The sequence below is a fragment of the Crocuta crocuta genome, unplaced genomic scaffold, assembly GCF_008692635.1.
Source record: "Crocuta crocuta isolate KB4526 unplaced genomic scaffold, BGI_CrCroc_1.0 scaffold282, whole genome shotgun sequence".
Classification (NCBI taxonomy): Eukaryota; Metazoa; Chordata; class Mammalia; order Carnivora; family Hyaenidae; genus Crocuta; species Crocuta crocuta.
The window spans coordinates 2,824,010-2,849,430 of NW_027529174.1; the positions used below are offsets into that span (position 1 = coordinate 2,824,010).

Below are 25,421 nucleotides of genomic sequence, written 5' to 3' on the forward strand. Positions count from 1 at the left end.
TTATGGCTGAGTAATATTCCACTGTGTGTGTGTGTGTGTGTGTGTGTGTGTGTACACACCTCACATCTTTATCCATTCATCTATTGATGGGCACCTAGGTTGTTTCCATATCTTTGCTGTTGTAAATATTGCTACATGAACATAGGAGTGCATATATCTTTTGAATTATAGCCTATTTACGTAGTCTAATTAATATATATACTAAATATAAAGCATAGCCTTTATTTATAATATGAAGTGAATTATGAACCTCAAGTTTTTCCCTGTATTCCTTTCTTAGAAGGGAAAAAGCCTCAGATGTGCCCTAGCTAAAGATATTTGCTTGAAAACAATGTTCCAGCCTTTGGTACAAACCAAAACTTTTGAATTCTCTATGATACCATAAAGTATTTCTCAACATTACTGTTTGTAGATCTAAATTTCTTTTTGGAAAACTAATGACTATGTGTTTTTCTTTCCATCCAAGGAGAAGTACAAATGTCTACCACAAGACGAAAACGTAATATGTTATGTTGTTTACCGTAAGCTGTAGTAAAATGAGCTCAATTGTCGACAGGTATGTTTTTAGAGACTCTTTATTTTGAATCCTATAAAGCTGTTTTAAAATTTATTATTAGCGTAATGGTCTCTATCAAACTGATAAAAGGAGTTTTATACTTAAACGTAATTCCTATTACATTCAGTTTCTGTATTATACTCAGTTTCTGAGTAAACATAGTGTAATAGTAAGATATATTATCTATAGCCAAGTCCAGTGTATGGCTTGTGTCCTAAGCAGTTCTTGAACTGTAATTTTGAGTGATTTGGTCAGAGCTTCTCTGAAAGAAATTGTGATGGTTGCAGATGTTTCCTTGGCACCTTACAGAATCTTTTATCTCCTTATGTGTTGTCCTTTTTCTCCATATCTGTTGGTGCTAACCCCATGTCCTTAAGCATTTAAGTATTTGAGATTGATAAGTGCTAGCTATAATTAGGATTTTATTACTTGAAATTAAAAATTTTAAATCATATTCTTGGGAAAAGGGTAAACCTTGTTTCTTTGATTGTCAGACTTTTTTCTTTTACATTTTAACACCTCTGACAATGAGATTCATTTTACAATTGCTTATCATGGTTTAATTGGTAGCATTTTTTTTTTCTTTCTTGGTGGCACATGAAATACTGACAAGTTTTTATAACAGTCAATGGTGTTCCTAATTTGATGACATACAGTAACAATAATTAAGCTCTTACTCTTTGACAGGTAATGTGTCAAGTACTTTTCATATGTTATTCCATTTAAACCTCACAATAATTCTATGAGATATTACAGCTGAGGAAACGATAGGTCAGAGAGGTTGAATAACTTGAGGTCACATAGTTAAGTGATGAGCTGGAATTATGACCTGTGTTGGTCTGTCTGACACTTAAGTTCCTGTATTTTTATTATAGTGTACTGTGTGATTCTTCCATAGGGGATTCTTTAAGAGTTTTGTAGCTAGAGTTGTATACAGAAGTGACTTTTGACATCTGAGGCCAGCCTGTCTCCCTTTCCTGTGTGATAAACAGTAAAGATAAATACTCTACCAGAACTTAAGACCTAAGGGTCAAGGAATTTCTTTAGAGAGGCCTGCCTACAGCACTGTCATAGATTTGGGCTGTGCCATATTTTCAGGTGGGCTTTATGTATGGTTGTCTCCTCAGAAAGGATGTTCCTTCACTGCTCCTGAGAAATTAAATATGATTGTAGTATTATACTTTTCAGCGATTGCCAATTCCCATTCTAGATGATGCAACATCTAGAGATAACATCTGTGTTCAGACATAACAGCAATTTTTAATAGGAGTTCATTATTTCTGTGAATATCATTAAAGTTATAGACTTTCTCCTCAATAAAATGCATACACATACGGAAGTTTACCTTAGTTGCACTGCACACATGGAACCTGGAAAGTCCAGTTATGGACCTCTGTGAAACAAGATTGGCAGATACTCTCGGCGGTGGGTCTAGCAGGCATTTTGTGTTCCTTTACAGGCCTCAGAAGCATGTGACTTAAGTAGTGAATAGTGAATTCATGTAAAGTTCCCAAGCCCCCTGAAATTATTTAATATTGCTACTTAGATTAAGGGGTTAGCCACTAGTGCTCTTGATTTTGTTAGAATGTTGTTTCCCTAGGTCTTCCCATAACCAACTCCTTCTTGTCACTTAGAACTCAGCTTAAATGTCCCCACCTCAGCAAGTCCTTCCCCAACCACTCAGACTAAAGTAACACAACAGTAACTAAAAAGTCATCTCTTAAAAAAAGAAAGAAAACTTGTCATCATATATTCCCTTGTTGATTTGTTCTCCTAGAAAATAAGCCGTATGAGAGCAGGGACCTCTGTGTCTGATTAACTGCTCTGTATTCGTGTTCAGAACAGATGCTGGCACATGAGTGCTAATAAGTATTTGTCAAATAAATCCGTAGTGAATGAAATGTATTAATGTAAGTTAAATGCTACATGTTGTGATGCTCATGAGCAATTTGTGGTTTTATTAACATGATGTCTCAAAATAAGTTTTTTAAACTATGCTATTAAAAATAATCTCAAATAAAATAATTTTATATCATGGCAACTACAATGACTTTCTGTGGTTTTCACTGATTACTAACAGTTTGAAACAAGGTATTAACCTCTGGTTAGATTAAATTCTGATTTTGCATGTTGTATGTACAGTAAGCTAAGTAAGTAGTTTTAAAATTCACATTTGTGATAAATTTTTTAAAAATGTAGCTAAACACAGATAAACTTTAATTTTCTAATATTTATTAGAAAACAGGTTAGCATTTAGTTGAATTTGTACTATTCATTCTACAAAAATCCTAGGGTGTAACTGATTTGATTCAGATGTCATTTTGGTATTGCTGTTGCTTAATGAGTTTGCTCTTATTTTCTCTGTCGACTTTCTTTTTTCTTTTAGAGAAGATGGTAGTATATTTGATGGGTTGGTGGAAGAAGATGACAAGGACAAAGCAAAAAGGTAGTTCATCTTAAGATGCAAAATAGTAAATAAATGAATAATAAGTAAATATAAAAGTAAAGAGTGGTTTCCAAAAGCTGTCTGTCTTAAGAACTTACATATATTGGCAACATGTAAGAGCTTAGAATATCAGTATGCAGTTTATAAATTAAGTAAGATTACCCTGTAAAAGTGCATGTCTCATCACATCGTATTAGGAGTATGTAATATCCATAAGACATCACTAAGGATGTTAACCTTCATCATTTAGCTAAGGTAGGATTTGCCTGGATTTGTAGTTACTGTCTTCCCCTTAACTTGCTCTGTTCTTTGGTAGCAAGTTATTAAGTGTAGCCTGCCTTCAGAGTAGGAATGGGGGGAATTAAGCTCCACCTCCCATAGAAGGGGATATCTACATATATTTGAAATACCTCTGTAAAAAAATTGTTCTTTCCCATTTACTTATGTCTGTATGGACTCATCTATATTTATTTTATACTTTAGGTTATACTCCAGTGCTATTTTTTTTTTAAATATTTTTATTTATTTCTAGGAGAGAGAGAGAGAGAGACAGCGTGAGCAGGGGAGGGTCAGAGAGAGAGGGAGATACAGACTCTGAAATAGGCTCCAGGCTCCGAGCTGGCAGTCAGCACAGAGCCCGACGCAGGGCTCGAACCCATGAACCGTGAGATCGTGACCTAAGCGAAAGTCGGACGCTTAACCGACTAAGCCACCCAGGCGCCCCACTCCAGTGCTATTTTATCTTGTTGCTCAGATTGTTTCAGCTTTGGCGATTGGGAATTCTTTCAGGGTAGGCTCCGGTGTCCTCCACATGCCTTCATTCTCTGATAGAAGGGAAGGTGGACAGTGGAGGTGAGGGAGTGAGCTCTAGAGCCATGGTGGTGTTGATGTTGGCTTCTACCTTAAACAGGAGGCTTGACAGTTATAGTATTAGGAAGGGGAGAATCCAGGTAGGATTATAGCAATTTGTAGTCACTGAGAGTGAGTGGTAAACACTTTCTGTGGTTTATTTTCCGGTTGTGCTGAATTACATGGGTGCTTAGACAAGGGTAGAGGTTGTAGTATTATACACAGATACAAAAGATAAACATGTAATAAGTAATAATAGTTCCTAAATGTCTATATTTAGCAAAAAGAAAAGAAAAAGGCAGTGGGTTAGAAAAATATTCACAATTGGGGCGCCTGGGTGGCTTAGTCGGTTAAGCGTCCGACTTTCACTTAGGTCATGATCTCGTGGTTCGTGGGTTCGAGCCCCGCGTCGGGCTCTGTGCTGACTGCCAGCTCAGAGCCTGGAGCCTGTATCAGAGTCTTTATCTCCCTCTCTCTCTGACCCTCCCCAGCTCACGCTGTCTCTCTCTCTCTCTCTCTCTCTCCTAGAAATAAATAAAAACATTAAAAAAAATTAAAAAAAAAAAGAAAAATATTCACAATAACCAGGCAAATTGTGGAATATTCTATTGAATGATTAAAATCTAAGAAGAAGATTTTGATGACAACTATACAGTGTATTCAAGGAAATAAACAGACTTGGATTTGAAGCTAAAAATATATAGGACATCCCTTATCCCTCAACCTCTGGTGGAGGAATGTTCTTATAAAATACTTCAGGGTAGAGGTAAAATCTCTAATGATATAGGAATAATTGGTCTTGCCTGAACAAAAAAAGCAGACTTCTAAGGAATTGACATGGACAGTGCTAAAGGCCAAGTTTATAGATAGGTAGGGTAAGTGAAGGATATTCTGTTTTTGAAGACTCTGAAGGTTTGATCATGTTTTTAGGGAACCAAAAATACTGTGGCTCTGGAAGACACTGGAGGAAGAGAAAGAATCTCACAGTATTGTCAGAATTAAGTAGGACCACAGTGAACTCTGAGTGAAACAATGATGAGTTAAAGTACCTTAGTGTTGAACCAAGAACAAAGGGAGTTTTATACCTACCTCCAAAATGAAACCCCTGTGGCCTTTAATCAGTGAGGTCATCACAAGGGCTGAGAACTTCCAGCCTAAATGTAATAATGAAGTAAAGTTTGCTTTAGTGGTTATGATCCAGTGGTAGAGTTGGCAGTATTTGATTTCTGTATATTTTCTTCCCCTGGAGTCATATTGGGTGATTTGAATTACTACTTTCTGGTTGTTTTATGACCCTGAGCATGTTCTTCCTTATACCTCAGTTGTCACCTGTAAAATGAAAAGTTGTTAAGTAATAAAGTCTTCCTCATAGGAATTAATGAGATTTCCTAAGTGCTTACACAGTAGTGCCTGGCACATAAGTATCCAGTGAATATTGGCTTTTATTTTTATCCTCATCCATGTGTTCAGAGACTTCATATATGCTAACTCTCAGATGCTTATTTCTTACTCTTTTCTAGAGGAATATAACTAGATCTGCATATCTAAGTCTTGTGTATATGTTTTCTAAAATGTGAAACAGGCAGCTTCATCATATCTAAGTTCTCTCCAAACCATCTGTGTACCAGCACCAGTATCATGTGTTATATCTCGCATTAATAAACAGCATTATCAGTCAATTGGGAATCCTCTATTTCCCTGTTGCCTTCCTACTGCAAACCAGATCTGACTTACCTGGAATTGATAGATCTGCCTCTTAACCCCAAACCCACACTACTCTGTTAACACTGCCACTACTGTGGTTTATAGGTTAGGATGTTGCACTTGTCTCCTAAATGGTCATCTGACATCCAGGCTTGTTTGCCATACAGTAAGTTTTCAAGAGTATTGGCTAAATGAATTTGTTTCACCAAGCCTTGATCTTTTCATCGCTGTGATGCCAGAATGGTCTTACTAATAAGCAGTTCTGTTCACATCATTCCTTTGCTTTAAAACCTTTCAGTGCCTTCTCATGGCTTTCAGGATTAAATTAAAATCCTTTTATGTAACATAAAAACTTTATGATTTTTTCCAGTGTTTATTTATCCCCCACCCACCTCCCCAACTCTAGTATACTTGGGCACAGAAAGCCCATCCATTGGCCATATTAGCCAAGTTGAACTATTTGTGATAGGTGCTCATTCCTGGACAGGTTTCCTACACCTACAACACCCTGCATACATATACCCCATTATCACCCTTTTCTCACTCAGGCTCTGTGACTCAGTTTGGTATACCAGTTCAGAACTCTGAACTTCCATAGGAATCGGGTGAACTTCTTGAAAGAGCTTGTCTTTTCCCACTGTCCTTACCTTTTATTGGCATAGTCTCTGTTACTATAGCAAGCACTCACTGTTTGATGGAATCCATTTAATATCTGTTATGTTTCTTAAGAGATTTGAACCATTATATTTTTTTCCCACTACTGAATTCGAAAATCTGACTTCAGAGGCACCTGCATGGTTCAGTCAGTTAGGTATCTGACTCTTGATCTCAGGGTTGTGAGTTTAGGCCCCACGTTGGGCTCTGCACTGGGCATGATGCCTACATAAAAAACAAAAAAAACAAAAAAAACAAAAAACCAACTTCACAAAGCAGACAGAGTATTATAGAATGGTTAATTGCTTTATAAATAATTGTATTTACTTGTCTGAAGGTCATGGTGCCACTTAGTATTTATTTACTGGTTAACTGTTGCACATATAATAGTACTAATTATTCTTTTGGCATGCATATTTTGAGTGCTTACTGTTTGTTGTTATATTTAAGTGCTTAGATTAAAAAATTGGGGCTTTGTTGTCAAGAAGTACACAGCCTAATGGAGAGAGAGATACACAGATAATTGGTTATAGCTTTTGCTGGAGGCTGGGATAACAAATAAAGGGGAAGCCTCTATCATAAGCCTGAGGGTAGAGAGATTTTCATTTTTAGATTTGTTTGTTACTTAAAACTTACGGGAGATGGATAACTTTCTCCTACTTATTAATTTTGAATAATTATATGTACATACATGCACTTTCACAAATATATCTCCGTAATATTCATAATAACCTATTAAGGAAAATATAAATTCTTGGTAAATGTTAAATAAAACCTGAGATTTGAATGAAGTTTGTTTTATTGGCATTTTCCTAAGAACATATATGTAAATGCTTAATATGTAAGTTTCTTTACTGGTAAACTGAGAAGAAAATTATTGCCCAAATTAACTGTACATTGTTGGTAACTTGTGGATAAATACTACTACCTATACTGACAGAGTACATGATGTGTAGTTGTGTCCAAAGTGACCATTGTATTAAATTATGTGTGTAATCAAATTGTTTGAAAATTGCCTTTTTTTCTTCCATCAGAGTATCTAGAAACAAATCTGAAAAGAAACGTAGAGATCAATTTAATGTTCTCATTAAAGAACTGGGATCCATGCTTCCTGGTAATGCTAGGAAAATGGACAAATCTACTGTTTTGCAGAAGAGCATTGATTTTTTACGAAAACATAAAGGTAAAATTTTAACTTTATAAGGTGGAATTTTTTTAAATAACAGACTCTCCCTTAAAGCATAATGTAGTAGAATCTTGATAGTGATTCTTAAAATTAGATACTTCCACACCTTTTTTTTTTTTTAAGAGAAAGAAATCAATTGCCCTTTTAAAGGTTTCCTGTTAATGTTCTTTATTTCATTCAACAAACCTTTATTTAGTGCCTATTATATATAGATTCTTGGGCTACAGAGTAGCAGTCCTGGCCCTCAATTAAACTTAAGCCAAGGAAGACAAACATGTGAATAGCTAATTTACAGTGTAGATATTTTAAATGTGAGTAGTGTTTGTAAACCATAAACATGAGAACACAGGAAGAAAGTGTGTCAGGAAAGGCTTAAAAATAGTTGATTTTTTCAACTGAGTCTTCCTTTTGGGTTAAGTTAGGAGAATAGCATTTCACCCGGAGGCAATAGGAAATAGTGTGTACAAAAGGGAGAGAGTTCAGTGTAATTGGAGCATAGTTGAGTTGGAAAATTATGGGTGTATTTGAAAGAAAGGCAAGAGTCACATCATTTGGGCCTTGTATGCCATTTTAAAAGATGATTTTAGTGTATGTCTAGTAAATAAACACTCTTTATAAAATAAAGTGATTATTTGTTAATTGAAAATCACTTTGAATGTAAATGAGTCACGAAAAGGAAAAATTGTAGAACGTTAAGTATTTTGGTAACAGAGATAATAGATAAAAAACTTGTAAAGGAACATTTCCTTTTCCAGCTGGAAATGAAATCACAAAACTTCTCAAAAGGAGAATTTGTAACTGGTACCTTTATTCACTCCTCCCAGCTCACTTAGTCATGCATTACCGAGCTAGTTTTTATACTTCACCACTCTTTGAAATTATTTTTGTTTATGTCACAAATGCTGTTAGCCCCAACCCTTTTACTGCCAATCAAATAATAGCAGTTGCTTTTTCTTATACCTAATGCACTGGAAATTTTAATCCATCCTCCACTGGTTTTCTTTTTTCTCAGCGTGTGTTATACTGCACTTCTTCATGCACTCCCACTTCCTAACTGAAACTTTCTTTTTTGCCCTCTATATGTCTCATCTTTTGTGCTCTTGCTTTCTCTACACTCATTCCCTTGGTTATCTCATTCTGTAGTTTCAACTATTGCCTCTTTATTAAACTACCATATCTGTATTTTTAGATGCAAACTTTTCAGTCTTTTGTATCCAGATAACTTTTGGATCTTTCTTTTGCATGTCCTCAACCTCAGTGCATCTGAAACTGAATTCATTTTCATTTTGTCAAGTCACCTCTTTCTCTCAACTTCCATTTTTACATTTTTATACCACCACCCTTTCAGGCCCCAGGACTCAAGCCTGAAAAGACTTTTGGATTTTTTTCATCTTCCTTAGTACTACATCACAGTTGCCAAATTCTGTTGATTCTTCTGTAAATGTGTCATAATTGTTTGTCTTCATTTTTATTACATTTTACCTCTGCAGTTAGTATTCTCACTAACCTTGGTGTCTCTTGTTAGCACACTCAGTGTGCTGAATGAAATGAAACAATATGCATGGGTTTGCCCCTGATAATTGAAGACTAATACTGGCATTAATGTAGATCATTTTTTTTTTCAAAATTGGGTATGTAATTCTCAGAAAAGTGAAATTTACCTTAAATTAAAAGGGAATTCTTATATACTTGTTATTAATACTCTAAAATAAGCCTGTGTTTAACTAGGTGGGATTTGCTTTTGGATTTAAATCCTTTTTTTGGATATATATAATTGGTGTGAATGTGAAAAGCATGACTGTATTCCACAGAATTAGTAGCTAGACTTCTTAGTTACTCTTCATATTAGTAGTAAAGGTATTTCCAGTATGCCATAAGTTGGGTGTCAATTTAATATGCTTGATTTATATATCTGATAATACAAAACCAAAACAATCTAGTCCCTACTTTTCACTGCAAAGTAGAATATGTTTCGTAGCGTAAAATCTGTGACATAGATTTTTATTTTAGTTTAAGATGTCTGCATTTAAAAATGGAAAAGTATTTATTACCTAAATAGTTGAGGTTTCATCATTTATGAATAGCTTTCTCATAAATAAATCTATTAGAAAAATGTTGCAAAATAAACTATAAGAATTTTGTTACAGTGTGTGCCCAAGCCAGGGATCTCCAAATTTGACCAGTTTGAAAACAGAAGAGGACAGTAAGCAAAATCATTCTGGGATTATTACTTTGACGTTTTTGCCCAAATCTTAATTTCGTCTCCTTGATTATTAAGACTAGAACACCTCCAATTGGGAGAAATCTTGCTGCTGGGCAGTAGGCAACCCTGCGGTCATTTCAGTCAAAAGCAGAATGACGGACTGACCTCCTTGGCTCCTTTCCTCCAGGCTCATGTCCTTACGACTGCTCTAGGTTCCATCATTTAAGTGTCAAGAGAGGATGAGGAAAAAGAATTTGTTCCTAATGCTTGATCCTAATCTGCTTGTTCTGGTTCATATTTAGTCATTATGTCAAGCAGGAAGCAGTCTCAGGCCTTCAGCAATACAGGTCAGAGCTCCCAGAGAAAAGCCAGAGACTGGTATTCCCAGAAAACCAAATCCAAGGAGCTAACTTGCCACATTAGCCCATGTAGTTCATCATACCCAAACCTGGGCTTCCTGATACCTACCTAGACCAATAAATGTTATTGCCCGTGGTTCTCATTTTTTAAATAGCCAGAGAGAAGGCAGCTTGTTGGACTTTTGTACCACCCTTTAGCCCTACCCCGTGTTTGGAGTATGCCACTAATGTGTCAAATAATCTTTACAGAAATCACTGCACAGTCAGATGCCAGTGAAATTCGTCAGGACTGGAAACCTACATTCCTTAGTAATGAAGAATTTACACAATTAATGTTAGAGGTATGTCTAGATTTACTTTTTGAAAAGTTTTATTTTCCTCAGAAATCATAGAGATGACAAATTTTAGTATATTTTAACAATATTAATTTAATATTTAGAAGTCTTAATTCATTACAAATCAATAAATTATATCTTCAGTTAAAATTAATTGATGTAAGTATAAATAAATAGTAGTATGTGGTAATGTTAAATTTTCATGTTATTAATATTACATGATTTTTGATAGGCTTGATAAGCCAGAAACCTGTCACTATCAAGTTCTTTACCTGAGACCACACTAACAACATTCAAATGAAGAAAATGTAGATTATTCATCACATGCTAAATACTATTATGAGGGGCATCTGCCTGGCTCAGTTGGTAGAGCGTGTAACTCTTGATCTCAGGGTCATGAGTTTGAGCCCATGTTAGGTATAGAGATTAATTAAAAATGCAATCTTTAAATATTATTATGAAATGTATACTACTGGACAAAGGATTTTTTTAAAACAAATTAAAATTCACCTAAATACAATATAAAATGATAATAAATGATTTTAAAAACATTAAAACACTGAAATATACATTGAAAGGCAACTCTTCTTAATTCAAGTAGAAACATTTAAAAAAATTTCTATCTGTTGTTTTAGACCTTAAGCATTTATCTGTGGCATATATGTGGATGTAATGACTGTATTTCAACTGTCTTTGTATATTGACTGAAATCTGAAGCAACAAAATATTTTGCAAATCAGTGAGTTATTTTTCTTTTCATACTTTTTTTAAATAAAAAATTTTTTTAATGTTTATTNTTTCTTGGATTTTGTTTGCTAATATCTTTTTGGCGATTTTTGCATCTAAGTTCATCAGAGATATAGCCTATAATTCTTGTGTGTGTGTGTGTGTGTGTGTGTGTGTGTGTGTGTGNATTTAATTTTGAGAGAGAGAGAGAGAGAGTGTGTGAACTGGGGAGGGGCAGAGAGAGGAGACACAGAATCCGAAGCAGGCTCCAGGCTCTGAGCTGTCAGCACAGAGCTTGATGCGGGGCTCAAACTCAGACTCTGAGATCATGACTTGAGCCGAAGTCGGTTCCTTAACTGACTGAGCCACCCAGGCGCCCCTCAAGTAGAAACTTTTAAAAGGAAATAAGTGAATGTTCTTCTGTAACAAAATTATTTTTTGAAAACAATTCAGAACATATTTGCTTATAATTGAAAACCCTCCAATACCTCATGTAATTGTTTCTAAAATCCACAAATATTTTGAGTCACTCATATCTATCAATTTTACTTCTCTACTTTTCTGTTTCCTGTGTAGAATAATCTAGGTATTATCTTTGCACACAAAGTACACAGAGTTCAATATCAAATTTCCATACAAACTTATAATAGGAAACAGAGGTGGTATATTTTGACAGTAACATTTAAGGACAAGAAAAATAAATATATAACAAAGTAGACCTAGAAAGAACCAAGGAAGGCAGTTGAGGTAGGGATGTGGAGGTTGTTAAATAATTTACATCTCTTACCCTATTTGTTTGGATCTATTGTTTTAGACCTTAAGCATTTATCTGTGGCATATATGTGTATGTAATGACTGTATTTCAACTTTGTATATTGACTGAAATCTGAAGCAACAAAGTGGTTTGCAAATCAGTGAGTTATTTTTCTTTTCATACTTTAGATGGAACAGTTAATTGCTGGATTTATTAAGTATGTATACATTCAGAAATATTACCATATGAAAGTTTATTGGACTGTAAGTTTATTATATATAATTGTAGCTGTGCTTAAAATCTGAAAAATAATGAGCACTTTTCACATATTAAGTCTGTGAAGCCTCAAAATAATCTTATGAAGTAGCATCTATTTATGCCTTTCTTACTTCCAAGTAAGGAAATCAAGGAACAAAGGGATTATGAAGCTTACTCAAAGTAACACAGTTAGTAAGTAGTCCAACTAGGGTTCACTGCAGCCTTTCACCTCCCTGGCCTTAGCCTCTGTGCACAGTGCCATTCATGAAACTTCTTTCATTGAAAGCTAGCCAAAAAACAGGCCTTTTAGCTTGAAAACCACCAAGTAGCTCTTTGAATTACTGGACACTTAAATTACAGACCAAATAATAGTTTCTAATTTTAAGGTTTTTTCCCCCTCTAAAAGATAAATGTTCTTTTGTAACAATATTATTATATTTTAAGTTCATAAAAGAGTGGTCTGCAATAATCTTCTGATCATCCACTCATCACTACACTCATTGATAATGTCCACAGTTATCTTGCTTAGGTAAAAGTAATATGTTTATGAAAGAGTACATGGAAGCTAATGTCTAAACAGAAAGGATTTAATTCATTTAATTACTCTTTAATTTTTATTTTATGATTATATTGTCAGTGCAGTGGTTTAATAAGATCTGTGTTAATCATCAACATTTACTTACTCTGCTTGATTGCTATGAAAATTTCCTTACAAATTCATAAATTGGTATAATACCTTCACTCATTTCTTAATACCTTAATGAAGATAAATTCACTAATAGGCTAGTAGAACAACACTGTCTCCAAATTTTCTTACACTGCAAAGATTTTTTTTTGTTATTATTTGCCAAGACACATATAGCACCTATGTAGATAACTATTGAAAGAAAGGAAGAAAGAAGCAAGAGTGCTGATATTTAAAAATAAATTGATGGACATTAGAGCTGCTTTCATATCTTGGTCATTGTAACTAATGCTGCTATAAACATTGGGAAACAAGTCTCTCTTTGAATTCATGCTTTTGTATTCTTTTGGTAAATACTCAGTAGTGTGACTACTGGATCCTGGGATAGTTCTCTTTTTACCTTTTTTTTCCTTTAAATGTTTTTTTTATTTATTTGAGCAATAAATAAATTTTTTTTTTTTTTTTTTTAAAAAAAGGAGGGTCAGAGAGAAAGGGAGGCACAGAATATGAAACAGGCTCCGGGCTCTGAGCTAGCTGCCAGCACAGAGCCCGACACGGGGCTCGAACCCACAAACCATGAGATCATGACCTGAGCCGAAGTTGGACGCTTAATCAACTGAAGCCACCCAGGCGCCCCTCTTTTTACCTTTTTGAGGAACCTATGTACCGTTCTCCAGAGTGGCTGCACTAGTTTTTATTCCAACCAACAGCACAAGAGTGTTCTTCTTTCTCCACATCCTTGCCACCACTGGTTGTTTCTTGTGTTGTTGATTTTAGCCATTCTAACAGGTGTGAGGTAATATCTCATTTTGATTTGCATTTCCCTCATGATAAGTGATGATGAGCATCTTTTCATGTGTCTTGGCTATCTGTATGTCTTCTTTGGAGGAATGTCTTCTGCCCCTTTTTAAATTGGATTATTTAGTTTTTGGGTGTTAAGTTCTCTAAGTTCTTTAGATTTTGGCTACTAACCCTTTATCAGATATGTCATTTGTAAATACCTTCTCCCATTCCATAGGTTGCTTTTTAGTTTTGTTGATTGTTTCCTTTATTGTGCAGAAGCTTTTTGTTTTGATGTAGTCCCAATAGTTTATTTTTGCTTTTGTTTCCCTTGCCTCAGGGGACCTGTCTAGAAAAGGTTGCTACAGCTGATGTCAGAGAAGTTATTACATGTGGTCTCTTCTAGGATTTTTATAGTTTGAAGTCTCCCATTTAGGTCTTTAATCCATTTTGAATTTATTTCTGTGTATGATGTAAGAAAGTGGTCCAGTTATATTCTTCAACTATCCAGTTTTCCCAACAGCATTTGTTATCTTTTTTCCACTGGATATTCTTTTCTGCCTTGTAGAAGATTGACCATATAATTGTGGGTTTATTTCTAGGTTTTCTGTTCTGTTCTATTGATCTATGTGTCTGTTTTTGTGCCAGTACCATACTGTTTTGATTACTTCATCTTTGTAGTAGAACTTGAAGTCTGGAATTGTTATGCCTTCAGCTTTCCTTTCTTTTTCAAGATTCTTTGGCTATTCAGGGTCTGTTGTGGTTCCATACAAATTTTAGGATTGTTTGTTCTGTAAAAAAAAAAAAAAAAAATACTGTTGGTATTTTCACTGGGATTGCTATCAAATGTGTAGATTGCTTTGGATAGTATTGACAATTTAACAGTATTTGTTCTTCCAATCCATCAGCATGGAATGTCTTTCTGATTTTTTTGTGTGTCATCTTTAATTTCTTTCATCAGTGTTTTATAATGTTCAGAGCATAGGTCTTTCACTTCTTTGGTTATTAGGTTTATTCTTAAGTATCTTATTATTTTTTCTGCAGTTGTAAATGGGATGGTTTTCTTAATTTCTCTTTCTGCTATTCATTATTGATATGTAGAAATGCAACAGATTCCTGTAGATTGATTTTATATCCTGTGACTTTACTGAATTCGTTTATCAGTTCTAGCAGTTTTTTGGTGGAATCTTTTGGGTTTTCTATATATAGTATCACATCACATGAAAATAGTGAAAGTTTTACATGTTCCTTATAGATTTGGATGCCTTATATTTCTTTTGTCTGATTGCTGGAGCTAGGAATTCTAGTATGGTGTTGAATAAAAGTGATGAGAATGGATAGCTTTGTGTGGTTGCTGACATTAGGGGAAAACTCTTTTTCCCCATTAAGAATGATATTAGCTGGGGCGCCTGGGTGGCTTAGTCGGTTAAGCGTCCGACTTTCGCTTGGGTCATGATCTCGCGGTTCGTGGGTTCGAGNTTTCTGCAGTTACTGAAATGATCATATGGTTATCCTTTCTCTTATTGATATGATGTGTCATATTGATTGATTTGCAAATATTGACCCACTCTTGCAATCCAGGAATAAATCCCACTTGATCATGGTGAATGATTTTTTTAATGTTTTCTTGGATTTTGTTTGCTAATATCTTTTTGGCGATTTTTGCATCTAAGTTCATCAGAGATATAGCCTATAATTCTTGTGTGTGTGTGTGTGTGTGTGTGTGTGTGTGTGTGTGTGTGTGTGTGTGGTGTCTTTATCTGGTTTTGGTATCAGGTAATGCTGGCCTCATAGAATGAATTTGGAGATTTTCTTTCCTCTTCTATTGTTTGGAATAGTTTGAGAAGAATAGGTATCAACTCTTCTTTAAATGTTTGGTAGAATTTGCCTATGAAGACATCTTTGTTGGGAGTTTTTTGATTACTGATTCCATTTCTTTGCTGTTCAAATTTCTGTTTTCTTCTTTCAGTTTTGGTAGGCTCTGTTTTTCTATTTGGTAGACTGTATTTTATCCACTTCTTCTTTGTTGTCCAATTGGTTGGCATATAGTTTTTAATAATCAATTTAATAATCAATAAACAATTGCATTTCTATGGTGTTTGTTGTTAATTCTCCTCTGTCATTTATTTATTTGGACCCTCTTTTTTCTTGATAAGTCTGCTTCTTGGCTTATCAGTTTTATTGGTTTTTTCCCAAGAACCAGCTCTGGTTTCATTGATCGTTTTTTTGTTTTGTTTTGTTTTAGTTTATATATCATTTATTTCTGCTCTAATCTTTATTTCCTTCTTTTTGCTGGTTTTGGGTTTGTTTGCTGTTCTTGTTCTAGCTCCTTAGGTATAATTTTAGGTTGTTTATCTGAGATTTTTCTTGCTTCTTGAAGTAAGCCTATATTGCTATAAACTTCCCTCTTAGAACTGCTTTTACTGCGTCCTGAAGGTTTTCATTTCATTTTCATTTTTTTCCATTTCCTTTTTATTCCTTTTATTTCCTAATTGAACCATTTAGTGTTTAGTAGCATGTTATTTAACTTCCACGTGCTTGTGGTCTTTCCAGATTTTTTTCTTGTGGTTGACTTCTAGTTTTATAGAGTTGTGGTCAAAAAAGATGCATGGTATGTATGACTTCAGTCTTTTTGAATTTGTTGAGGCATGTTTTGTGACTTAATATGTGATCTGTTCTGGAGAATGTTCTGTGTGCACTTAAAAAGAATGTGCATTCTGCTACTTTAGGATGGAATGTTCTGAATATGTCTATTAAATTCATCTGGTCCAATTTTTATTCAAAGCTATTGTTTCCTTCTGATATAAGTGGGGTGTTAAGTCCCCTACTATTACTGTATTATTATCGATTAGTTCCTTCATGTTTGTTCTTAACTGTTTTATGTATTTGGGGGCATAAATATTTACAGTTGTTATATCTTGTTGGATTATCCCTTTTTTTTTTTTAATTATATAGTGCCCTTCTTTGCTGCTTCTTACAGGCTTTGTTTTATATTCAGTTTTGTCCCATTATAAGTATTGCTACTCTGGCTTTCTTTCCCTCCCTCCTTCCTGGGCTTTCTTCCTGGCTTTCTTCCTTCCTCTCCTTCTTCTCTCTCTCTCTCTCTCTCTCTCTCTTTCTTTCTCTGTTTTTATTTAAATTTTAGCTAGTTAACATATGGTGCAATATTAACTTCAGGTATAGAATTTTAGTGATTGATCACTTACATACAACACCCAGTGCTCATCACAAGTGCCCTCCTTAATACCCATCATGTGTTTAAATCATACCCCCTGCCCACCTCCCTTCTAGCAACCCTCAGTTCGTTCTTTATAGTTAAGAGAGTATTTCTTGGTTTGCTTCTCTTTTTACTCTGGCTTTCCTTTGACATCCTTTTACATGATAAATATTTCTCCCATCACCTCACTTTTAATCTGCAGATGTCTTTAGGTCTAAAATGAGTCTTTTATAAGAAACATAGAGATGGGTCTTGGTTTTTTTGTTTTTGTTTTTTGTTTTTTATCCATCCTGTCACCCTGTGTCTTTTGATTAGAGCGTTTAGTACATTTATAATCAAAGTAATTATTGATAAGTATTTATTGCTAATTTATTACCTGTTTTGTGGTCGATCCTGAAGATTTTCTCTGGTCCTTTCTTTCTCTCTTTCATGGTTTGCTAGTTCTCTTTAGTGATATATTTGGATGTATTTCTCCTTATTCTTTGCATATTTATTAATGATTTTTGATCTCTGGTTATCATTAGGTTTATATTTAACATCTTCTGCGTTTAGCAGTCTATATTAAGTTGATGGTTGTTTAAGTTTGAACCCATTCATTATACCTCTCTTCCCCATGTTTTAGGTATATGGTGTCATATTTTACATCCTTTTATTTTGTGAGTTCCTTGACTGATGTTTTATAGAAATACTCATTTTTACTGCTTTTGTGTTTCCTGTTCACACTGTTTCTTTTCCACTCAAAGATTCCCCTTTAATATTTCTTTCAGGGCTGGTTTAGTGATCATGAACTCCTTTAGTTTTGATTTTTCTGGAAGACTATTTTTGTTCTTGTTTGGGAAACTCTTTATCTTGCCTCCTCTTCTGAAAGATAGCCTTGCTGAATAAAGTATTCTTGGTTGCAGATTTTTCCCATTCAGTACTTTGAATATATCATGCCATTCCTTTCTGGCTTGGAAAGTTTCTGCTGAAAAATCCCCTGCTAGCTTTATGAGATTCCCCTTGTATGTAACTGTCTTCTTTTGTCTTGCTGCTTTAAATTTTTTTTTTGTTATTTTGTTATATTTCGCTATTTAAGTTACATTATGTCTTCATGTAGATCCACTTTTGTTGATTTTGTTGGGGGTTCTCGATACCACTTGGATCTAGATGCCTCCTGGGTCTAGATATCTGTTTCCTTCTCCAAATTAGGCAAGTTTTCAGCTGTTTCCTCTTGAAATAAATTTTCTGCCCCCCTTTTTCCCCCTCCTCTTCTTCTGGGACTCCTATAATACGAATACTGTATTTGATGAAATCACTAAGTCTGTTCTTGTTTTGTGTAATTCTTTTTTCTCCCTTTTGTTCAGCTTGATAACTTTCCATTACTCTGTCTTCTAGGTCATTAATTTGTTCCTCTTCTTCTTCCATCCTGCTGTTCTTTCCAACAAGTGTATTTCTTATATCTTTTATTGAGCTCTTTATCTCTGCTATATTATTCCTTATCTCTGTGTTGAGAATCTCACTAATGTCTTCCATTCTTTTGTCAAGTCCAGTGAATGAATATGTGTGTGTGTGTGTGTGTGTGTGTGTGTGTGTGTATACGATCATTACCTTAAGATCTCTATCAGGCATGTTACTTTTGTCTTATTTAGATCTCTGACTGTGACTTTGTCCAGTTCTTTCATTTGTGACAAATTCCTCTCTCTTCTCATTTTGTCTAAGTCTCTGTGCCTGTTTCTGTGTGTTAGGAAAGTCAGCCACATCTCCTGTTTCTGAGGGTAATGGCTTTTTGAAGAAGAGGTGTTATAGTGCCGTGCCAGGTAGTGTGCCCTCTTCCCCAGGGCCTGGCACTTCAGAGAGTATCTCCAACGTGTGCTGCGTGTGCACTCCTGTTGTGTCCTGGCTGCTTTATCCTTCAGGCTAGTCATCTGCAGAGGCTCTCTTTGCCTGTTTTAGGTAGTGTTTGGTTCTTGGCCTGAAAGTGGTGTGTTTTGGCAGTTGTGGTCTGGTCTCTTTTATGAAATGAGATCTATCACCATCTCCATTGGAACCGAGGCCCTGCCAGACTCCCAAGTGGGGAGACATAGTGTGGGTAGGGGTTTGGGCTGGTTTTCTGGGGGAGGAGACCCACCATCCTGGGGCTGAGGCAAGTGATTGGAAAGCACAGTTCTTCTGGACCACAGAGATATGGGGCTAGATATAAGCAATAGGTAGACTGTTGGGTTGCACTGGTTCCTACAGGTGGCTGTGTGCTTAGGCTGAGTGGTGGTGGTGGTGGGGAAATAGTGCTTGCCAGTTCCTTTGTTCCTGGCAGGGTCTTTCTGTGAATGCTCCCCTCTCTGGGATACACTCTAAAGTGAGCAAATCACCTCTCCATTGTGTGCCTCAGGTGCTCGTCAGATCACTGTTTCTATACTGTATGTCCACAGGCTGTTTGCTCTGCTTTCTTCACTGCCTCTGATCTCTCCCCAAGCCAACTTTGCTGATCTTTAGAACTCTAGGCTTTAAGCCCTGAGGGTTGCCAGAACTCACAAAATTCTGCCCCTCTTGCTTTCCAAGCCAATTGCTATGGAGATTTGTTTTCCTCATGTGCTCCCCTGTGTACTAGTGTGTCTTTCACCCTTCTCTGCTACTGGGGCTTTCTTCCTTCCACCGCAGCATCCGATCTTTTTCACTGCATCTCTGCACCTTCTACTGTCTTCACTATGGTGTCTTCTCTACCTTTAGTTGTGGAGCTGGTTCTGCCAATCTTTAGATGGATTTCTGGGGTATTTAAGGTGATTTGATAGTTATCTAGTTGTATTTGTGGGATGAGGTGAGCCTGGGGTCCTCCTATGCTGCCACTGTCTTTGAAGACAAAGAATTTTAACAAATGAACTCTATTATATCATACAACATGGGGAAGGGACGAGCTTCACAGGCTTCAGTCTTAGGAATAGGATATCCTTGCCTGTCTTACTTTCTCTTCTGTATCTCTTCTCTTCTGCCTTAGGGCCCTCATCAAGAGCCCTTTATTTTTTGATGGACCTAGTCGTCCACCTTCCTCAGAAAATGCATCCCTCCACTGTAAAGAAGTTTGGGTACTGGGTCCTTTCTTGTGTTAAGACTTTTGTGGTATGCTGATGGAAGCTTCTCTCTGGTTAGTCTTTGCCTTTCCTGAAGATGAAAAGCGCATGTTCTGGTTCTAGGAACCGCCTTATGTCATTGAGAGTTCTGATTCCAGTTCGTTCTCTTCACAGAAGAGAGCTGCACTCAATTTCTAGCAAATATCTAAGAGCAAATACAGATCACTCTAGTAAATATTAATTTGCTTTCAAAGATAATCTAGCTTCACATGAAGCATGTTCTTTTTAATATCATTTTGACCCCATTCATTACAAAATAATAATACTGGCATTATTGTAGTAAGGAGTTTTTGTAAAAATAATTTCATGAATTTTCTTAAATTACAAGGTTTTCTTACACAGAGCCAAGAGTGCATTTTTTCTGAGCTATTCTAGAAGATAGCCATCTACTCAAAATCTGTTCGTTCTGATATTCAAATCTGTCCCCCAGTACAAGGTGAGGGGAGGTGAGGAGGGTGCCTTTTTCCATATATTCAACAATTCTTCAATAATTACTTAGAACTAGGTGGAGATTAGTCTAACTCCCAGGTCTATACATTATATACTACAGATATTTTTTATCTACTGCTTGCCACACATCTGCTGGGTGCTGCAGATACAGTGTTGAAGCCGATATATATGGGTTTATTTTTAAGAGGTTATATATGGATTTGCCTGAGATTGCTGTCTTTTGAGAGAGCCCTATAATTTAAAAAGAAATGTAAATTTAGTGTGATAGGCAAAGAGGAGCTCCTCCTATGGTATATCTTTTCTGCTGTGTATCTTCAGCATTTTTTCACTGGATTTTTCTTTCCTTGAGCCTGCATATAACTTCAGTTACTTCCCTTGAAACTTGGCCCCCTTAAAACTTGTCCTTTCTCCTTTCTTCCCTCTAATGTTCATAAAGGAGTGGTGTATAATAGCTTGATTATTCACTCATCTCTAAACTCACTGTATAGTCTGACTCCCCCTTCTACCGACATAACTCTTTGGAAAGTCACCAAAATTCATTTCTCGTTTTCTTTCTTTATCCTATTTATCTCATTTTACAGTGAACCATCCTTCTTTCTCCTCGCTCACCTTGTCATTCACCAGTCTTCTCTGTCATGTTCTCTGGCACTTTTCCTCCTCCTCATCCCCATGTGTAGATAATTACCCCCAAGGATTTGTCTTTGCCATGCTTCTGTCTTTTACAGATCTCATATCTTCACCTGTCACTTTTGTGCCTAGGATTCTCTAGTGAAAACACTCTCTAAAATGTAAAGTACAGGATTGATTTATTATTAAGTATGGTATCCCCTGCACCAGCTTCTTTCCTGAACTCTAACTTCCCATTTCTCAATGCTTGCGTAAGTTCTTCTACTACTTTCATTCAGATTTTTGTTTCACTTCCCAGACTGTTCCAAAGCCATTGAGATCTTCCTTACAATTCTGTTTCCCCTAAATCCATGTACACACTGCTTCTAGACTTCTTTTGAACAAAGTCCTAATGCCTTGTCCTGGTATTCAAGGCCTATGATGATCTGACTTCAGCCTACAGCAGCTTAATCTCCCTTTCACTTTATTACCCATGTATCTCCTTAAGCTTCAGCCAGACATCTCTCTGTTAATATGTCTAAAAGGTGGTAATGTGTTCTTTTGTGTGTCAAAGACATATCATTTATGTCGTGTGTGCTTCAGATATACTATCATATTCAAATGAGGCAGTTTTCATTTAGTATACATATAAATTATAATGGTAGAACGTTAAGTCTCTGTGTTTTAGAAGCCAGCTCTCCCATATTCGACCAGAATGTGACTTTTTTTGTTTCTGCCAGGAGCATTTAAAAATGCACAAAGATATGTACTAAGGTATTGTAAAGGGAAAAGGTAGCATCTGTCAGTGCTCTGGAAATTCCACATTAAGTTCTTTGTCATTTAATTAGATTTTTTTTCCTGTCCTGTGAAATGCTTTTTTCTTTTCACTTAACTGACCATTATGTTTAATTTCAGGCTCTTGATGGTTTTTTTTTAGCAATCATGACAGATGGAAGCATAATATATGTGTCTGAGAGTATAACTTCATTACTTGAACATTTACCAGTAAGTATCCTGTGATCTTTTTCTTGTTTAATGCCTATTTTAAATGTTCTAAAGCATGTGGAATAGGACATCCAGAGCCATGTTGAGCGATGGTTTCTGTGGGCATGAGAGCTGTATGTCTCTCTATGGCCTCTGCCCTTTAACCTTTGCCTTCCTTATTTAACTGTCTCTCTAACCCCTACCCTCCTTATTCTAATGCTGTTTTCAGTGGGGTTTTTTTTTAATGCTTATTTAGTTGTTTGTTTTTTTTTTTTGAGAGAGGGAGAAAGAGAGTCCATGCGTGCCCGCCAGTGCCTATGCGCACAAACGGTAGAGGGGCAGGTGGAGGGGCAGAGAGACAGGGAGACACAGAATCCAAAGAAAGCTCCAGGCTCTGAGCTGTCAGCACAGAGCCTGACATGGGTCTAGAACTCACAGACTGCAAGATCATGACCTGAGCCAAAGTTGGACACTGAACCAACTGAGCCACCCACGCGCCCCTGTTTACTGTTTTATTAAACTTATATTTATTGAATATCTACTCTGTGTCACCCTCTAGGCAAGGTGCTATGTTGCAGTGCAATTAACAGCTTTTATGAATTTAAAGTTTTATGTAAAATGTAATTGTTTTAAAAAAATAGAATGTAATTGTTCTTATCTAAGATGGGATTTACAGTATAAATATCCTGCAGTTATTTATAAATTACTCTTAAAATGCCCATTTCTTGAAAATTTATGACAAGTGAACTATTCTATAAAGGCCTCTTTCAAGAGATAGTGAAAAAGCTGTATCTCCCTCTCTCTGATTATTCTGCTTCTTCAATACTTTATAAAAAGAGCAGACTCAACATTTAAAAGAGCAGATTCTGAAAGGACATTATGGAAAGCCAAGTAGTAAGTAATTTGCTAATTTCTTTGGGGGTCATACAGAAAATGACTTGACTTTACTACCTTTTTAAGGGGTTTTCTTTTCTAAGTAAGTTCAAATAGTAGGCGATTAGCCCAACATCTAAAAATTGCTTGAGAGTAAACAATAAAATATAGCAACACATAATAAGTAAACTAGTATGGAAACAGAAGGACAGACTGATTAACTGAATTTTCTGGGCAACTCTCTTTTAAGAAATATTTACATAGTAAAAAAGAAAAGCAAGAGAAGAAAACTTTATAGGATTAAGATAGGATGAAGGTGGGGCGCCTGGGTGGCTCAGTCGGTTAAGTGTCTGACTTCGGCTCANAAAGATGAAATAATTTAAATAAGGGCTAATTAATATGCTTTTAAACCATGTACTGTAGTATTGGTTTTTCTTTCAGTTATGGATTTATAAAACTATAATCCATAACTTAATCATAGAGTATCATTTGCAGTTTGGTCACACTTTTTAAGAGCCTGCTTTTTGGGCACTGTCCATAACTCCATTCTGAAATAGATGCTCTTGTTCTATGTTCTCATGTTACCTACACATACTGCTATTATGATACAGTAAATTGTATTTTTTTGTAATTTGGATAATTATGGTAGATGTAAGCTATTTTTTAAAAATATTTTATTTATTTATTTTTTTTGAGAGCGAGCTAGAGACAGCATGAGCAGGGGAGGGTCAGGGAGAGAGGGAGACACAGAATCCAAAGCAGGCTCCAGGCTCTAAGCTGTCAGCATAGAGCCCGATGGGGAGCTCGAACCCACGAACCGTGAGATCACGACCTGAGCTGAAGTCAGACACTTAACTGACTGAGCCACTCAGGCGCCCCAGATGTAAGCTTTTTAAGTGAAGGACTTAATCTCCCTATCTCCATGGGTCAGCTAATTTTTCAGAGAGGCAGTCGGTAATTATTTATTGAATATATGAAAGTGAGTACATTGTGTGATGTGGCTGTTTTAAAAATTTCTTCATAATGGCACACTGGTGTTGGATCTTTACCAAGAGGATGTTTAATTGCATTTTGAAATAGCATATTTACAGCAGGTCTAGTTGGGATTTATGTGTTTGTGTTTGATCATTAACATTCCCCCCTTCAGTGGAAACCATCTTCACCTTCCCCTTCCCTCCTGGATTTTTTTCTTAGCTTTTAATTTTAGGACTGTTTTTAGATTTACAGAAAAATCAAGAAGATAGTACAGGGAGTTCCCTCCTGCCCTATACACAGTTTCCTCTGTTATTAACGTCTCCTGGATCTTCTAATTGTGTTAGGTGAAGCTTATAGACTGGCAGGTGAACTTTTGGGCAGAGGAGATTGCTAGTAACTAATCCAGTAGACAGACCTATTTCATTCCATTCTGAGTTAATAGTATCCTTTATTAAAGCAGCTTTTTGCTGTTCTCCAGTTACTGTGGATACTTTGCCTTACATCACTGATGTTGCTGTATTGTATGTTATTTAGTGGTTTGAAAACGTAAGCACAAGTGTCTTTTAAAATTTTTTTAAGTTTATTTTGAGAGAGAAAGGGCACGTGAGTGTGTGCAGGTGGGGGAAGGGCAGAGAGAAGAGGGGAACATCCCAAGTAGGCCCTGTGCTAACACCTTGGAGCCCAACATGAGGCTTTAATTCTGAACTGAAGTTAAGAGTCAGATGCTTAAACCAACTGAGTCACCCAGGCATCCCAAATACAAGTGTCTTTTGAGAAAATGAAATAAATAATACTTGTTTAGGATTGAACATAATAAGAATAAACAATACGTGCTTTTCTATTTTGGGTTGTCATTAAAAATTAAGTATAACAAATTATTTAAAACAATTTCTTTGTTGTTTAATACACAAGCCTTTTCTGTCTAAAAGGTTGCCTGAAAAGAAAGAAACTTTAGCAAATCCCAAGTTAGGTGATAGTGTTTGTAATTTAGTTGTGTTGAGAAATTAAAATTTGCCATCTTAATCAGTGGTCAGTATAACTTAAACATTTTTTATTTGCATTTTAATTCTGACTATAAAATTAAAAATCTGATACTATAGGTTCTACAAAAAATATTTTTCTTAACTTTGTCACTTCATACTTACGAAATTAGGCACACTTTAACATATTTGTTGCTAATAATCAGGAGAAGGAACTTTAGTGATTTTCTTTTTTTCTCTTGGTCTGACGTTCTTTGACAAAACGAACTCAGTGTCAGAAGGGATTTTAGATCTTAGCCTAGCCTCATTTTACATTATCAGCAAACATGTACCTGGAGAAATTGGACTTAATTGTGCAAGAATTTAGTGGAAGTGCCAACACAAAAAGTCGTCTCTTTACTGGGAACTTAAAATTAGTAAAACTTTACAAGTTAAGATTGATTCCCTTACACTTGCTTAAATGTGTTCTAGAAGAGAATATATTAAAATTGTAATTTCTTAGTGTAAGGAGGATGATTAGCCATGTTACTCTGCTGGATGTGAAACCTACTTAAAAAAAAAAGTACAGAATTTGTCTGATATGAATACAGTATGCAGAAATACAATTTAGAATTTTTTTAATAGTTATATAATGATTATGAAAGCTCATTTGATAGGGCCAGTATTGTTGTTCCTTATGCGTATACATAAGGAACACTATTGTAGTATCCAATACATATTTGACATTTTTTTCAGAGGAG

The 25,421-nt window shown here is 35.7% G+C and overlaps 1 protein-coding gene across 5 annotated transcripts in view; it reads left to right on the top strand.

Moving 5' to 3' along the window:
• CLOCK (clock circadian regulator) overlaps positions 1-25,421 on the top strand; it is a 146,878-nt gene that overhangs the window by 74,365 nt on the left and 47,092 nt on the right. For 4 of the 5 annotated variants that reach the window (XM_077757762.1, XM_077757766.1, XM_077757763.1 and 1 more), the window contains exons 4-8: positions 467-556; positions 2,943-3,002; positions 7,244-7,392; positions 10,207-10,298; positions 21,785-21,874. In XM_077757762.1, the coding sequence (XP_077613888.1) occupies positions 510-556; positions 2,943-3,002; positions 7,244-7,392; positions 10,207-10,298; positions 21,785-21,874 (438 nt within the window). In that variant the 5' untranslated portion in view covers positions 467-509. Of the gene's footprint in view, positions 1-466; positions 557-2,942; positions 3,003-7,243; positions 7,393-10,206; positions 10,299-21,784; positions 21,875-25,421 lie in introns of those variants that run through there. The other variant, XM_077757767.1, reaches the window with a different exon arrangement.